Below are 16,908 nucleotides of genomic sequence, written 5' to 3'. Positions count from 1 at the left end.
TTTATAATTTCAGAAACTAAGTTTAGAACCTGTAAGAACACTGCAAATAGAAAATTCTCTGATAGAACAGTTATCTATATTGTACCGATAAACCGTTATTTCCAGTTTTTTGTAGTTTCTATGATGCTCTCATATCTTTTCTCAAATACTTGTGCAAAAACTTTCTTAATAAGAAAAATATATTAAAAAGGTTTTTTCTTTATTTTGAGAGAGAGAGCATGAATGGGGGAGGGTCACAGACCGAGGAGGACAGAAGATCTGAAGCAGGCTCTGCAATGACAGCAGAGAGCCCAATGTGGGGCTTGAACTCATGAACTGTGAGATCATGATGTGAGCTGAAATCAAGAGTTGGACGCTTAAATGACTGAGTCACCCAGGCTCCCCATTAATTCTTAAAACCAAACCTTAATGGACAAACTGTTAAAAGTCATTATAGTATACATTATTATTTGGGAATTGAAAGATATGTCATTTGCTAAAGGTTATGACTTGTCAGCCATAAGTACCTATGGCTTCTACAGATAAAAATCCTGTTAAGGCATTTCACCAATAAAGTTAGCTATTAACAAGCAAGGTACTCTTAAAAACATCCCTGTTGGGATGCCTGGGTGGCTCAGTCAGTTAAGCTTCTGACTCTTGGTTTCAGCTTAGGTCATGATCTCCTGGTTGGTGAGTTTGAGCCTCACATCAGGCCCTCTGCTGTCAGCACAGAGCCCACTTCAGATCCTCTGTCACCCTCTCTCTCTGCCCCTCCCTGGCATCCTCTCTCTCAAAATACATAAATAAAACTTAAAAAAAAAAAAAGAATCAGTCTGGATTACACACAAACACTCACACTTCATATACATGGAACCTACATATCTGTATGTAAATATGTATAAACCTATAATCATGTATGTTCTCTGTGGACTAAAAAAATTTTGCTATGAGTAGTAATTGCTATCTGTGTATGTGATATGTGATGGTGGCTGAAAAATCTGTTTAGTCAGTATATATAAGGATTTTCTTGCTTTGCAGCTATTGTCAAAATTTGCAGTCTGTGGTATAGTTGGAGACTCTCTGCCTTCCTGATGTGTTTTGTCAAAAAAAAAAAAAATCCAAGAAAAACACAAAAACTCCAAAAATGAAACAACTCCATTTCTGATTGCTGCACTCTAGGTTGGTCTCACTGTAACTAGTGTTTCCCAGCAGTATGCGGCTATATCTCAACAGTAGAAGATTGTCTTTTTAAAGAAGTAATTTCCAACCTCACTTTTATGGAATTCCAGGGAATATCAAAATTGTTTTCATTTTCTTAAAATTAAAAAACTCTTGCCGTACTAGAATTAAAATCAAGAGAGTCATGAAATGGAAATGGAAACGTAGAGTATCACTGTCTAAAACCTTAGAATTCACTGCTTTAAAGCTTTTCTTCATTCTTTTGTGCTTGCTTGCTCTGCCTTGTTTTTTGGTAACTGTGTTGTATTCTGTCATATCTTCTGTTTATATATGTATTCTACCCTGCAGCTAATGTCACTTCAGTACTTGTAAACTGTTTTAAGAATGTCTTAATGAATTTGCCTTGCTAATAATTACCACTATTATTGGTAATATTGATGATAGTCCTCTCAAAACCAGAAGAGTATTTTATATTTCTTTGTATAAAAGTAGTATATATCTCTGCAAATCAGCTACGGGACTAAATATAATAGTTAGTGGCATGATCAGTCTAAAACTTCAAAAAGTTCCTTATTACATATATGAAATGAAGATATTTTTCTTCAATTGAGTTGTGATTTCTTTTATCATAATAGTGGGATCGATTACAACTTTATACTTTAGGGATGGTAGGGCTTAGTAGAAGAGAACAGGGAACAGCAGGAACCATTAGAATGATAACTACATTGAAGTCTTTTTTTTTTTTTTTTTTTTTTTTTTTTTTTAAGTAAATTCTACCCCTCTAATGTAGGGGGTTGAACTCAGGACCCTAAGATCAAGAGTTCCATGCTCTACTGACTGAGCCAGCCAGGGACCTCATTAGGCACTAAAGCATAGTACTTCACAGAGTAGGTTCTGGAGTAATCTTAGTTTTGTCACTTAATAACTCTGTCACTTTGGACATTTATATCTTTGTCATTTATCTCACTGTCCCTCAGTAACCTTATCTGTAAAATGGGGATTATAACCTATTCATGAGTCTGTTGTGAAGATTGAGTTAATATATTTAAAATATTGAAATCATGCCTGGCATGTAATAAACATTTGATAACATTCAAATAATAATAATAGCAATTCTCATTGCCTTATTGATTGAGAAAGCTTAGTCAATCATTATAAATCATTGTATCCTAAGAGTTTAGTACTAAATTATTTTTAATTGTGGGTAAAACCAAAGATACTTCTATTAGTGAAAGTTTTACAAAATCATAAAATTATAAAAAGAGAAGCAAATTACTGTCTCAATAGTCACGTTGATCTTACTTTAGTATGTTTCCTTTATCTTTTTTCATATGCATTTTTTTTAACATTTATTTATTTTTTAAAGAGAGAGTAAGAGCAGGGGAGGGACAGAAAGAGAGGGAGACACAGAATCTGAAGCAGGCTCCAGGCTCTGAGCTGTCAGCACAGATCCTGACGCAGGGCTCCAACTCCTGAACCATGAGATCATGACCTGAGCTGAAGTTGGCCATTTAACTGACTGAGTCACCCAAGAGCCCCTCATATGCATTTTTAAATATTGTAATCATGGTCATTTTATTCAGTCTTCATTCAGATGCAAATATTTGATCATCTCTAAATGTCAGTACTGTGCCAAGGATTATTTATGCCTTGAAACTGAAGACAGAAGCTTTGTATTTTTTGAGTATGCCCTAATAAATAGAGAAGTTTGATTTTGAGACATTAAAATCTGATTCTTTTCCTTGGCCTGTTGAAAGTATATACACTAAAGAAATTTATTTCAATAACAGTTTTAGTATAATTTTTATTTTTACCCTAAAATTAAATCTTTGTTGCTCTTAGCTTTACTAGATTGCTTTCAGCTGACTACAGTATGAAAAGTGGTTAATGTGGTTATCATAAATTCAGCAAAGTAACTCCAGTCTCCCTTCTATCCATCATTTAATTATGTCTACTATATGTTCATTGGAAAGTCAGCAGAAAGATATTCCAAACAGTAAATAATTTAAGGGGATAGAATTGGGGGGGGTTGTTATTACTCCTTATATTTATACGTTCCTATATTACTGAAAGTCGTTAACACCTTTTAAAAAATAACAAAGTTATATATTTTTTTAATGTTTTTTAAAATTTATTTTTGAGAGACAGAGAGAGCACTAGAAGGGGAGGGTTAGAGAGAGAGGGAGACACAGAAACTGAAACAGGCTCCAGGCTCTGAGCTGTCAGCACAGAGCCCAACATGGGACTCATACCCACGAACCGTGAGATCATGACCTGAGCCGAAGCCGGTCGTTTAACCAACTGAGCCACCCAGGCACCCCAACAAAGTTATATTTTTTATTCTTATCATCAGTCATATTATACAGGCATGTGTGACATATTGACCAAAATGTGATTTATTACTGTCAGTTTCATAATATTAATATTCTTATATTTCTACCAACTTTCTCAGTATTTAACAATATACATAAACTATATTTAATGATTTTTAATTCTTCTGTAATGATCTAAGGGGAAAAGTAATATCTTGAGGGCCAATTTCTTTTTTTTTTAATTTTTTTTTAAGTTTATTAATTTTGAGAGAGAGTGCACAAGCTAGGTAGGGTCAGACAGAGAGGGAAAGTGAGAATCCCAAAGCAGGCTCTGTCCTCAGAGCCTGATACAGGGCTCGATCCCATGAACCATGAGATCATGGCCTGAGCCATGGTTGGACATTTAACCAGCTAAGCCACCCAGGTGCCCCAAAGGCCAATTAATTTATAAACTATAATTTACATAGTATAAAATTCACTTTTTAAAAGTGTACTGTGGTTTTTAGTATTCAGTGATTTCTAGGATATTTGCAGAATAGTACAACCATCATCATAGTCTTGTTTCAGAATATTTTTAACATCCCCCAAAGAAACCATATACCCATTAGCAGTCACTTCCCATTTCTTTTTCTCATTTCCCCTATCCTATCCCTAGGCAGCCATTAATCCACTTTTTGTCTCCTAGTTTGGCCTATCTAGACATTCCATGTAGATGATCTCATATAGGACATAGTCTTTTGTGGCTGGCTATTATTTAGCATAATGCTTTTGAGGTTCACCCAATGTTTTAGCATTTTTGTCCATAATACATTTTTTAAATGTGTTTTTTCAACTTATAAATACTAACTTAAAAACCTCAAAAGAACAAAAATGAACAAAGTATAAAGTACGTCTTTGTAACTAGGATGGATGTGAGAGGTGGAATTTCCTTTTTAATGGGGCATATTTAGGTGGCTGCAATGATGCTTTGTTAATACATCTTGCTTCACTAATTACTAATAGTCTTTTTGCTTTTTTAAGTTTATTTTACTTATTTTGAGGGAGAGAGAGAGAGAATGCCAAGCGGGCTTTGCACTGACAGTGAGGAGCTCAGACTTACACACCATGAGATCATGACTTAAGTTACAATCAAGAGTCGGTCACTTAACTGACTGAGGCACCTCTATAGTAGTACTCTTCTTATGAGAGGTGGTTAGGAGGGTTTCCCTGATGAAGTGACATTTAAGCTGAGACACAGTTAAAAGGAAGAATAGTCTGACCAAGGTTGGGCAAGGGAGGATGAGATAAGCAAAAAGTAGAATTGAGCTTGTTTCAGGCAAAGGGAACAACATACATGTGTCACCTAGAAGCAAAAATGTTGGGCTTTCCAGGAATAGAAATTAGTACCATAAGGTTGCTATTAAAATTTGGGTGGTGGATGAGGGTGAGAAATGTAGCTTTAAACAAAAGTACTGAAACAGATCGCTGCTGATCATGAAAGAGCTTTGGGGGCCCTTTTTATTTGTTTGTTTGTTTGTTTTTAAATAAGACTGTCATAAGGACCAAAGGAAACTGCACAGAATTTTTAGCACAGGTATGTTAATACACTCAGATTCATATTTTAGAGAACAATTAAGCATTATGTAGAAGGGATCAAAAAAAGCAAGATCAGAGATTTTCAGGGTTTTTTTTTAAGGGTTTTTATTTTTCAAAATTGTTTTGGCCATTCTTTGCTCTTTACATTTTTATATGACTTTTAGAATTAGCTTGTCAATATAAAAATGCCTGCTGTGAGACTTTTTTTAAGAGATTGTGTTGTGTAGATCTTGAGTCTTCAGGCCTATGAACATAGTACATCTTCCATTTAAGTCTTTAACTTATCTCAGCAGTGTTTTTTATTGTCTTTAGTGTACAACTCTTATACTTCATTTGTTATATCATATTTGAATTGTTCATTGATAATATATAGATATACAATTGATTTTTTTTTTTGCCTATCAATCCTGTATCCTACAGCCTTACTAAACACATTTATTCTAGTTGGGTGTTTTTGATTTTGGTAGATTACTGCAAAGGCATTTCTATATACAGGATCATGTTGACTGCGAATAAAGACTGTTTTGCTTCTTTATTTTCAATATGATGTCTTTAATTTCTTTTTCTTGCCTTATGATACTGGCTACACTCCAGTGTAGCACTGTATAGAAATGATGAGAGCTTGCATCCTTAACTTTATTCCCAGTCCTAGAATTCATTCTTTCACTATTAGATCTACTTTTCTGAAAGAGTTTGTGTAGGATTTGGTATTATTTTTTCCTTAGTGTTTTATTATTTTTTCCTTAGTGTTGATAATGTAAAGGCATCTTGGCATGGGTTTTTCTTTGCAGGAAGATTTCTAATTACTAATTCAATTTATTTTTGTGACTCTCTTCAGATTCTGTTTCTCTCTGAGTCCCATTTGGTAACTAGTATCTTTCCAGGAATTTGTATGTCCTATCTAAGTAACCTGTTTGCATAAAACTGTTCATAATATTCCCTTGTAATCCTGTTTGAGGCAGTGTTCACCCTTTATTTCTAATTTTGGTAATTAGTGTTTTCTCACTTGGGTAAATCTAAAGATATGCCATATTTAGAATATTTTCAAAGAACTAAATTTGGTTTCTTTTTTTTCCCCTCTATTTTTCTATTTCGCTGATCACTACTAATATTTATATTTTCCTCCTTTCTGACTGCCTTGGGTTTAATTTGCTCTTATTTTTTATGCTTAAATTGTTGATTTGAGACCTCTTTTCTTTCATATGTGCTAAAACTTATAAATTTCCTCTAAGTACTTCACTGTCCTCACATAATTAGTGGTATGCTATATTTTTGGTTTTTTTTTTTTCAGTTAAGGATATTTTCTAATTTCCCTTGTGATATATTATTTGACCTGTGGTTATTTTTAAATCCCAAATATTTGGAAATTAACCAAATAATTTGTTTGCTAAATATTTGGGATTTACTGAGTTTCTTTCTGTTGATTTCTAATGTAATTCCTTTGTAGTCAGAGAACAAACTTTGAAGAATTTCAGTTATTTTAAATTCAGAAGTGCTTTTCATAGTCAAATTGATCTGACCTGAGAATGTTCCATGTGCACTTAAAAAGAACATGTATTCTTTTATAGATGCGTAGAGTGCCCCAAAATTGTCAGTTAATAAAATTGATAATGTTCAAAACTTCTAAATCCTTACTCATTTTTCCTCTTTTTAGTTATTAAGAGGGTGCTGTTTAAAAACTCCAAATAATGGGGGGCACCTGTGGGGAGAAGCACTGGGTGTTATATGGAAACCAATTTGACAATAAACTATTATTTAAAAAAATAATAAATAAATAAATAAATAAATAAAATAAATAAAAACTCCAAATAAAATTTCTCAATTGTCTCTCTTTGATTGTTATATCCTCCTTATGTATTGATCTCCCTTTGTCTCCAGTAATATTTCTTATCTTAAGCTCCATTGCGCTTATGGTTGCCATTTTCATGGCATATCCTCCCATTTCTTGCCATGTAATTTTAGAACATTTATATCACTCTAAAAGAAATCTCTTCCCCATCCTACCTCTTCCACTCCTAGGCAATGACTAATCTACTTTCTGCTGTGTCCTTTTCTAGATGTTTCATATAAATGGAATTATACAATATGTGTGTTTTTTTGTGTCTGGTTCCTTCAAGCATGTTTTTGAGGCTCATTCATGATCCTTGCACTTTTTATAATTAGTTTTATAGTTAACAATAGAGGAACACAGTAAGTACACATGAGTTATGTGGGTAAATTGTGTGAAACCAAGTTAGTGTAGGGAAAAGCTATATGTTGAAAGAGTAATGATACTAGTCATAGAGTGATTTTATTAATGTTTATTCATCTGTAATTTTGTTTGCTAAATATTTACAAACAGAATAGCTGTATGATAGTTATGGCAGTGAAAATGGGAATGCTGAGGTAGAGATTATGAAACATTTTGTAGTATTTAAGATGGAAAGAGAATGAACCCCATTGGTTTCATTTTCATTCTGAACTCTTAATAAGTTTCATAAATTGAGATTTCATTTTTATCCAAATGAACCTGAATTGTTGACTAGACTAATTTACCCTATTAGTCTTGATTATCTTGATCAGAGCTAAATAGTTGATGTCAGTGACCTAAGTTATAGATAGGGGAGATAAGAAGAGGGAAAATGTACATAGGGTCACTAGAAAGTGGTTTGTCAATTCTGGGACTGTAGAGATACATTTAAATATTTATGCCAGAGCATATTTTATTTTATTGTGCTAGTTTGACTAATATAACGTATGAAGTTATTAACTCTGGTCTTATGGAGACATTTAACTATGTAGGTAAAGCATACTTTTGTTTACTTCATAAATTTCACTTAAAGTGTCTTAATTTGGAAACCATTCTGATTAGAATTTAAGTAACTTCACATTTTTCATATGGTATCACATTTGAAATAAATTAATATCAATTGACATAGTATAGACCAATCTGAGGAAAAAACTATAAAGTAGGAAATTCAAGTGTATTACCCTCTTGTCTTCTGTTTACATTGTCTTTTTGAATACTTTCCCCAGAAGCTTATAAACTACTGTCCTCTTCTTCTTCCTGAGACTGAAGTAAATTTCATAAATACATTCATGTTAAGTTATTAAGGATTTAAAGTATTGCTTTTCTCTGATGTGTCATGATATGAAAAGAAGGCTACAGGAGTGGGTACCGCTTAACTAAAGGGAATGAATTGCTAATGGTAGATTTTTGTGTAGTTTGTGGTAGGAAGTGAACTGGCAGGTGGAAAACAAGGTATTTATCCCCACATACTGTCTCCAAGACAATACTTAATGATATGGTTACATCAGGGAGTTGATCAAGTACTACTGAAACCAGAATGAACTATTGTTTCCTCATAGTTTTTGCAATGAGATTAAAAGAAAAATAAGACCTATTTTAGAATCCGACAGCTGGCTCATTTGAGTTTATTTAATATTTGAAATTTGGGTTAATAATGATGGTTGTAGTGTCATTTTCTTTTTAAAATATAGGTGATTTTAAAGATATTCCATGACACCTACAACACCCCCCCCCCAATTTAAATCTGTCCAAAAGGATCCCTATCTTATAACCTTGTGCCTAATAATGAATGGTAACCTTTTGTTTTATGTTTTCTTCTAGGCTATACTCATCACCAAAGAAAAAACTTACACCAATGCAGAAATCAGTTAGTCCACTAGTTTGGTGCAGGCAAGTTTTGGATTACCCAAGTCCTGATGTCGAATGTGCTAAAAAGTCTCTTATCCACAAACTTGATCAAACTATGTCAGGTATGTCTATAATTTTACTTATAAGTTCATCTCTTTGCTTTCTTTAATCAAAAAACAAATGTTGAGTTGGTATGTTTTATTTATTTATTGTAAACATATTTATGTTTATGGAAGGCAGTTCTTTGGTGGTGGTTTTTTAATCACATTGTGCCTGCTATCGTGAATTTTTGCCATATGCACATAACCTTGTGCTATTATTTACTTAATAGCTTTTTTCCCCCAATCTTCTCATTTTTATTTCGCTTCTTCCTAAAGAATAATATCCCCGAAATAAAGAGTTTTATATGATAGGGTTTTTTTTTTCTAATAAAAGTTCAAAGAAATAACTATTAAAAACATGTTTGGTATCATCTAAAGTTCTCTCATGACCCTTGGGAAGTTCTGATATGATGGAGATACACAGGCTGAGATCCGGAGTCCCCATTCTCACTCCAGCACTCGGTTACTGTGCGACGGTGCGTTATTTAACTTCTGTGACCTCAGTTTTCCCATAAGAATGACAACTCTTGTACGGTTATTTTAAGGATTAGATGATAATGTTTATGAAAGTGCCTAGCATGTTTTTCTGGCTCATAATAGGTACTTAGTAAATGTATTTATTTTCCTTCCCTGTTTTGTTACTGTTTTTTGTTTTTAACTGGCATTTTAGGTTCAAATTGCTTTTATGCTCTTTTGTTTAATAGCACTCACAACACTGACAAAATGTGTCTGTCACTGTTTATGGCATTTAATATAGCATCCCAGCATAGTTAGAAATATAGGAAGAATATTATTGATTCGTTTTTGGAATTTCTTTCAATCTCTTAAGAATGTTACTGTTTTTTGGAATACTTAATGTAGTGAAGAAATGATGTGTGATTACTAATCCTAAACAGGTTTTTTTGGATTTTGTTTTTGGATTTTGTTTTGTGTTTATTTAACAGCAGTGTATTTAAATCGTGTGTTTTAGGGGAGCCTGGGTGTCAAAGTGCTTGAGCATCTGACTCAGCTGGGGTCATTATCTTGCAGCTCGGCTCATGGGTTTGAGCTCCAGGTTGGGCTTTGTGCTGACAGCTCAGAGCCTGGAGCCTATTTCAGATTCTGTGTATCCCTCTCTGTTTGCCCTTCCCCTGCTCATGTGTGTGCGCTCTTTCTCTCTCAAAAAGTAAAAATTAAAAAAAAAATTTTTGAGGTATATAAAATCACTTATTTTGGCTTTACTATCAGAATTGTGCTCTTGTAGTAGAGTATAAGCTGAAAATGTTCAGGGGAGGCAAAACAGTTAAACTGGCATACAATAAAGCACAATTTGGTTGGCTATAAGAAGTAGTGATTATTATATAAAAATAACATAGAAGGTGTGATTATAGAGCTTCTGAGTCTGTTTTGACACCAAATTGTGCTTTTTCCTTGTGTATATAGGATCCTTTTTGGAAAAGCAGTAGCCTTTATGCAATTTAAAAACATTTTTTCTGAATATTAAGTGTTTTTAGAATTGAATCTTGAAGCTTGATTTAAATTATATTTGTAAGAGGTTTTTTTTTTTTAATATTTATTTTTGAGGGAGAGAGAGTATGAGCAGGGGAGGGGCAGGCAGAGAGGGAGATACAGAATCTGAAGCAGGCTCCAGACTCTGAGCTGTCAGCACTGAACTTGATATGGGTCTTGAACCCATAAGCCACGAGATCATGACCTGAGCCAAAGTTGGACACGTAACCGACTGAACCACTCAGGACAGGGAGTAGACAAGGTAGACACGGTAGTAGACAATCCAAAATAACTAGAAAATTTCTAACTCATTCCAGTTAGGTGGTATTATTTAGATGTTTATTAAAAAATATCTTTAGGGATAACTTTCCAGTACTCTATCTCACTTTAGAAATAATGTATATTTTACAGTTAGGAATTGTCACTATTCAGCAGTATATGTGCATAACACTATGTGCTAGTGCTAGGTATTGTTCTCAACTCTGAGGATATTGCAATGAATTAAACAGACAAAAAAGTCCCTTACTTCCCAGAGTTTGTATTCTAATGGGGATGGCAGACAGTTGATAAACATATAAACGAATTGGCAAACAAGTTCTGTTAATAACCAGATAGTAAACGTCTCAGGCTTTGTGGGCCGTGACGTCTCCATTGCAGTTACTCACCTTTGCCCTTCTTGGACACAAGCAGCCATAGGTAATACGTAAATGAATGGGCTTGGCTGTGTTCCAGTGAAGCTTTCTTTACAAAAAAGAAGTGGTGGGCTGGAATTGGCTCATAGGCGGTGGTTTACCAAACCCTGGTTTACAACATTCTAAGAAATAGGAACTATTAGCTATTGGTAATTAGAAATAACACCTCAAAAATAGCAATTTGAGTGAAGTGGCTCTTTGCTTTATTATAATAAGGTATTAAAGGTAGTAGGAATGTGTAAGAGAAACTGTTACTCTTGAGCCAAAACTAGGTGTCAGTAAGTACTGGATTTGTTTAACAGTGTTTAGATTTTATAGCTCTATGCACAGCACAGTAGCTACAGCTAGGAATGTAATGCATATTCAAAGGAAAGGGGGCACCTGGGTGTTTCAGTCACTTATGCCTCTAGTCCTTGATTTCTGCTCAGGTCATGATCTCACAGGTTCGTGAATTCGAGCCTCAGTTCATGCTCTGTGCTGACAGTGTGGAGCCTGCTTAGGGTCCTCTCCCTCTTTCTCTCTGCCTCTCTCCCCCTCTCCTCCCTACCCCTCAGTGGGTAGATAAACTTAAAAAAAATAATAATAAAAAGATAAAAACAACTTGGTTATTCCAAGTTTAAGTCCTAGTCCTAAATCCCTCCTTTTCCAGGTTGGTGAGGAGATATAGATGTATTTCTTTGATAAGGCAGTGCTGGCTGGGAATACAGCTGTTGTATTCTAAGAGAATGGTTTCTGCTGTGTCACACTCAGGCTTCCCTGCACTGCTCTACTACTTGTCCCTAAGATGTTCTTCTCTTTAAAAAAATTTTTTTTAAATGTTTTATCTATTATTGAGACAGAGAAAAACAGCATGAGCCGGGGAGGGTCAGTGAGAGAGGGAGACACAGAATCCGAAGCAGGCTCCAGGCTCTGAGCTGTCAGCACAGAGTCCGATGCGGGGCTCAAACCCACGAACTACGAGATCGTGACTTGAGCCAAAGTCGGCCACTTAACTGACTGAGCCACCCAGGCGCCCCTAAGATGTTCGTCTCTTATTGCTTGTAAGAGTGCATTATATTTTTTACCCTGTCTCACCCTCCCTCGTGTTTTCCTTGAAGTCGTCTTCGAAGGTTCTTTCTTCTTTGTCCACCTTTTATTAATTGGAAAATTTACATAGCATAAAATTTACCACTTTAAACATTTTAAAAAGTTGTTTTTTAAAGTGTATTTGAGAAAATGTGCGCTGCAAGGGTGGGGGAGGGGCAGAGAGAGACGAAGAGAGAGAATCCTCTTGATCCCATGAACTGTGAGATCATGGCCTGAGCCAAAATCAGGAGTCAGACATTTAATTAACTGAGCCACCCATTTTAACTGCCCCAGCCATTTTTATTTTATTTTTTAACCATTTTTCAAATCTACAGTTCAATGGCATTAAGTTCAGACACAGTGCTGTACAGCCATCACCAGTGTCCATCTCCAGAACTTTTTCATCATCCCATACTACAGTTCTGTAGCCATTAAATTTCCGATTTCCCCTGTCCCCCATCTGTCCACTTTTTAAGTTTAGGGTGACCCAGATCTCTTTTGCCTGGCTTCCCTCTGTTTTTGTTTTTTGTTTTGGGGTTTTTGTTTTTTTTTTTTTTTTTTTACTTATTTTTGAGAGACAGAGACAGCGCAAGCAGGGGAGGGTCAGAGAGAGAGACACACACAGAATCTGAAACAGGCTCCAGGCTCTGAGCTAGCTGCCAGCACAGAGCCTGATGTGGGGCTCGAACCCACGAATTGTGAGATAGTGACCTGAGCCGAAGCCAGATGCTTAACCGACTGAGCCACCCCTTTCCTCTGTTTTCATTATTTCATCCATTCATAGGGTATCCAGTGGCCTCTTTTCAGCTTAATCTCATTCATTCATACATATTTTCAGTTAATAATTACTGGTATATTTCAGGCTTTGGGGAGAGGGTAGAAGATACATGATGAAGAAAAACTAACAGCATACTTGTGCTCATGGAGTTTATCATCTACTATGGGAAATGTATTAATACAAATAATTTCTATAACTGATGATATGTAATAAAAGAATGGTACAAAGTGCTTTGTGCTTTGAGAAATAGGAATTTTACTTCAGGAAACAATGTTTGACCTGAGCCCTAAAGACTTAGAAAAATTAGAGTAGTTTAAGGGGGAAGGTGGAAGAGGGAGTAAAGTGTTCCAGGTAGACAGCATGTACAGAGGCTCTGCGGGAGGCCTGTGCAAGCATGTGGGGAGGCCATGGCACACATGAGCCCTGGAGCAAGCCACGTTGGTGGCTGGAGAAGATTAGGGAAGGGATAGATGTGAGAAAGATATGTAGGAGCCAGACACTGCAAGCCCTTCTAGGTTGTGCTAAAGGCTTTGGATTTAGGGCACCTGGACGACTCAGTCAGTTAAGCCTTTAACTCTGTTTTCAGCTCAGGCATGATCTGAGTGTTCATGGTGTTGGGTTTGTGTCAGCCCAGTGCTGACAGGGTGGAGACTGCTTGGGATTCTCTCTCACCCTCTGCCCCTCCCCTGTTCTCTATCTCTCTCTCAAAAAGATAAGTATTATTTTAAAAGGTTTTGGACCTTATTCTAAAAGCAATAGAACGAGGCACCTGGGTTGATTGACCATCTGGCTCTTGATTTCAGCCTAAGTCATGATCCTAGATTTGTGGGATCAAACCCCACAATGGGCTCTGGGCTGAGCATGGAGCTTGCTTAAAATTCTCTCTCTCTCTCTCTCTCTCCCTCCCTCCCTCCCTCTGTCCCTCCCTCCCTCCCTCCCCTTCTCTCCCTCTCCCCCTCTCCCTCTCTCCCTCTCTCTCCCTCTCTCCCCTTCCCTGTCTCCTCTGCTCATGCTATGCTCTGTCTCTAAAAAATAAAATAAAAGCAATGGAAAGATTGGAAGGTTTTGTTCAAGGGTGTGGCGTGTATGAGCAGGAAGGCATGATTAGGTTTGCATTTTGGTTAAGGTCATGCTTAGCTGTAGTATGGAGAATAGATAGGAGAAGGCCTGAAGTGAATGAATGTTAGGTGCTTTTGAAGGGGGGACCTTTGATAATGATAAGTGGGCAGTGTGTGTTGATGGTAGTGGAGATTAAAGGGGTGGTAGTGGAAATGGAAAGATGTGGAAGGAAAAATGAATGAGCCAGATTTGAGGAAATGCAGGAGAAGTATCAATAATGATCTAGGTTTCCAGCTTGTGTGACAGGATGAATGTTAGTGATCATTTTGAGGTCAGGACCCCAGGAAGAGAATTGAGTTTTAGCAGGAAAATCATGAATTTGAATTTGGAAATGTTGGCTTTCAGGTACATTTGCTATATCCATAGGGGAGACATTAAATAGGTGGCACACAGATGGGACAAGCCCAGGAAAACTTGGGACTGGAGATGTAAATATTGGGGAGTTTTGGGCTATAGATGTCGTAGATATGAATGAGATTTCTTAGGAAAAGGAATATTCGATAGAGTGAGGACACAAAGGGGAGAGGACTGAAATGTTAGTGATTAAACAAATAACCATCTAGAAGGGAAAAAGCTTCAGAGGAGATCAAAAAGTAGAGGAAGAAATTAGCACCCCAGTTCCTGCTCAGGTTGATATTTCACTACATTCTAAATATGTTTAAACTGTGGCATCTTATCTCTTGGTGAATATGGACAAAACTACATTGTCCAACTTACTACATCATCACACTGAACAGAAAAACTAAACAAAAAAGTGTATGTTCTTCCTCCCCAAACCCACTGCTCTGCCCAGTAGGCAAACCAGAAACTTGAGAGTCACCTTATTTTTTTTCTTTTGTAATCTTTCTAGTTTTTAATACCTACCCTTCTTTTTTGTATTTGTCACCTCTACTGCCAAGTTCAGTCTAATCTATTCAATATAAAAACGTCCATCAACTTTGCTCCTAAACTGATTAGATCACATATCGCTGCTGATCAGAATGCACTGATAGTGAATAAAGTTCATCTCCTGAGCATAGTTTCCAGGACTTCTATGACCGGGCCCAGCTATGTCCTCCTATTTTGTCCCTCACCCATGTGCTTTACCTTTCTATATTACTCACTCTTATTCCCTGAACCTAATATGCATTTTCAAGACACTGCTTTTGTTCCTCTGATGAAAGCACACGCTTTCCTCTTTCCCAGTGATCTGTCACGTTGCCACTCATCCTCTGACTGCTCCAATGCGTCTTTCCAAAAAGCCTTACCTAGTTTTTCTCAGTTGTGATGAATTATCCTGTCTCATCATTCCCACAGCCCTTTGCACCTTTATGATAGTACTCACTTCATTTTGCCCTGAAGTTAGTTTTCTTTCTGCCTGCACCGCTTGGTTGTAAGTCCCTTGAGAAATAGTATGATGTCACATTTGTCTATATGTTCTACACATTGCTTTGCCAGTGGTTAGAGATGTTGAGTTAAGCTATGGATTTTAGAAGAGAGTAGAAGAAAAATACTATTTTAAGTAGTAATTTTTCTTGTGTATAATTGTACTTGATATCTTAGTTCTACTTTTGTCCTGTTTCTGTAATCTTATATGCATAGCACAATTTCTTTTTTACTTTTTTGGCAGAGGTATTATCTTCTTGGGCCAGAAAACTGGGGAAAATGGAGGGAGGCTTTTTTCTTTTTAAAAAGGGAATTCTTAAATATTTGACCTTAACTGGGCCTAAGTAGTCAATATTGCTTTACTTTTACAAAAATCCAAACTTTGGAAAGGCTGTTTTTAAAACTCACTATTTCATGCCTTCCTCCCGCCCCCTTTGTCTTTGCAATAAAGGTTTGTTACAGAAAAATGAAAAAACACAGGGGTGCCTGGGTGGTTCGGTCAATTAAGCACCTGACTTTGGCTCAGGTGATGATCTCAGATTCCTGAGTTTGAGCCCCACATCAGGCTCTCTGCTGTCAATACAGAGCCTGCTTTGGATCCTCTGTCCCCCCCCCACCTGTCTGCCCCTCCCTGCTCACTCTCTCTCTCTCTCTCAAAAATGAATAAACATTTTAAAAAATGAGAAAACACAAGTACACGTTTTCATTCATTTTATTGTTTAAGACCATTCAGAATTGATACAGTTGGAACAAACTTTCCAACAAGATAGAATCAGATTAATTTAATGGCTAATAATTTGTTAAGAAAATATTTTTCCTATGATATTATGTTTGAGGTCTGGTGTGGCTACTGTTTTATTTGTACAATAGAATATAAGATAGTGGAAATATTTTATTGGGATTATTAATATGTATTTTCTCTTGCTACTTTATTTAAGAACGTTTCTGTATTTAAATTGAGATAATGACTTAATAAATTTCCCAGTAGGAAAAAAAATTTGAGTAGAATGTTAACTTTTCTGTTACTAAATTTGATTTTTCCCCTTCTCATTAACACAGCTCTCAAGAGACAGAATTTATATAACAACCCTTTCAACTCCGTGAGTTACACAAGCCCTTACAGCCCCAGTGCAAGTAGCCCGTACAGCAGCGGCTTTAATTCTCCATCCTCCACTCCAGTGCGGCCTCCTATAGTCAAACAGCTGATACTTCCTGGAAATTCAGGTAAGGAGAACTTGGAATGGAGTAATTAAGGAATGGTCTTTAACTTACTGCCCTACCTCCGAAAATAACTTAATCATAATAGTCCAAGTTCTTTTACTTATGATACGTTGAAGTGATTAGGGGAAACATCAACGAGGAGCTATTGACCCCCAGGTACTATACCAGCCGTCAGGTATACCGATCAGCCAGGGTACATCCATAAAGTTTTCCTCAGCATGTACTTAAACGTCTTTAGATCTGGCTTGATTAGAGTAACAAACTTGATTCTTTTAAATAATAGATGTTTTTACTGAATAGCTTGATTGGGCTATAAAGGCTAAAAGTAAAAGCTCCTATTAAACAACTTAAGCTTTATTTAATAAGCTTTGATATTACACTCAAATAATAGTATAAG

At 36.1% G+C, this 16,908-nt stretch overlaps 1 protein-coding gene across 2 annotated transcripts in view; it reads left to right on the top strand.

Annotated features, from left to right (window-relative positions):
* SLAIN2 (SLAIN motif family member 2) overlaps positions 1–16,908 on the top strand; it is a 66,071-nt gene that overhangs the window by 14,627 nt on the left and 34,536 nt on the right. For both annotated transcript variants that reach the window (XM_029946066.1, XM_029946057.1), the window contains exons 2-3: positions 8,656–8,804; positions 16,350–16,514. In XM_029946066.1, the coding sequence (XP_029801926.1) occupies positions 8,656–8,804; positions 16,350–16,514 (314 nt within the window). The remainder of the gene's footprint in view (positions 1–8,655; positions 8,805–16,349; positions 16,515–16,908) is intronic.

Source organism: Suricata suricatta, chromosome 1 (genome assembly GCF_006229205.1).
Source record: "Suricata suricatta isolate VVHF042 chromosome 1, meerkat_22Aug2017_6uvM2_HiC, whole genome shotgun sequence".
In the NCBI taxonomy this organism is placed as follows: Eukaryota; Metazoa; Chordata; class Mammalia; order Carnivora; family Herpestidae; genus Suricata; species Suricata suricatta.
This window is presented reverse-complemented; position numbering and strand designations above follow the sequence as displayed.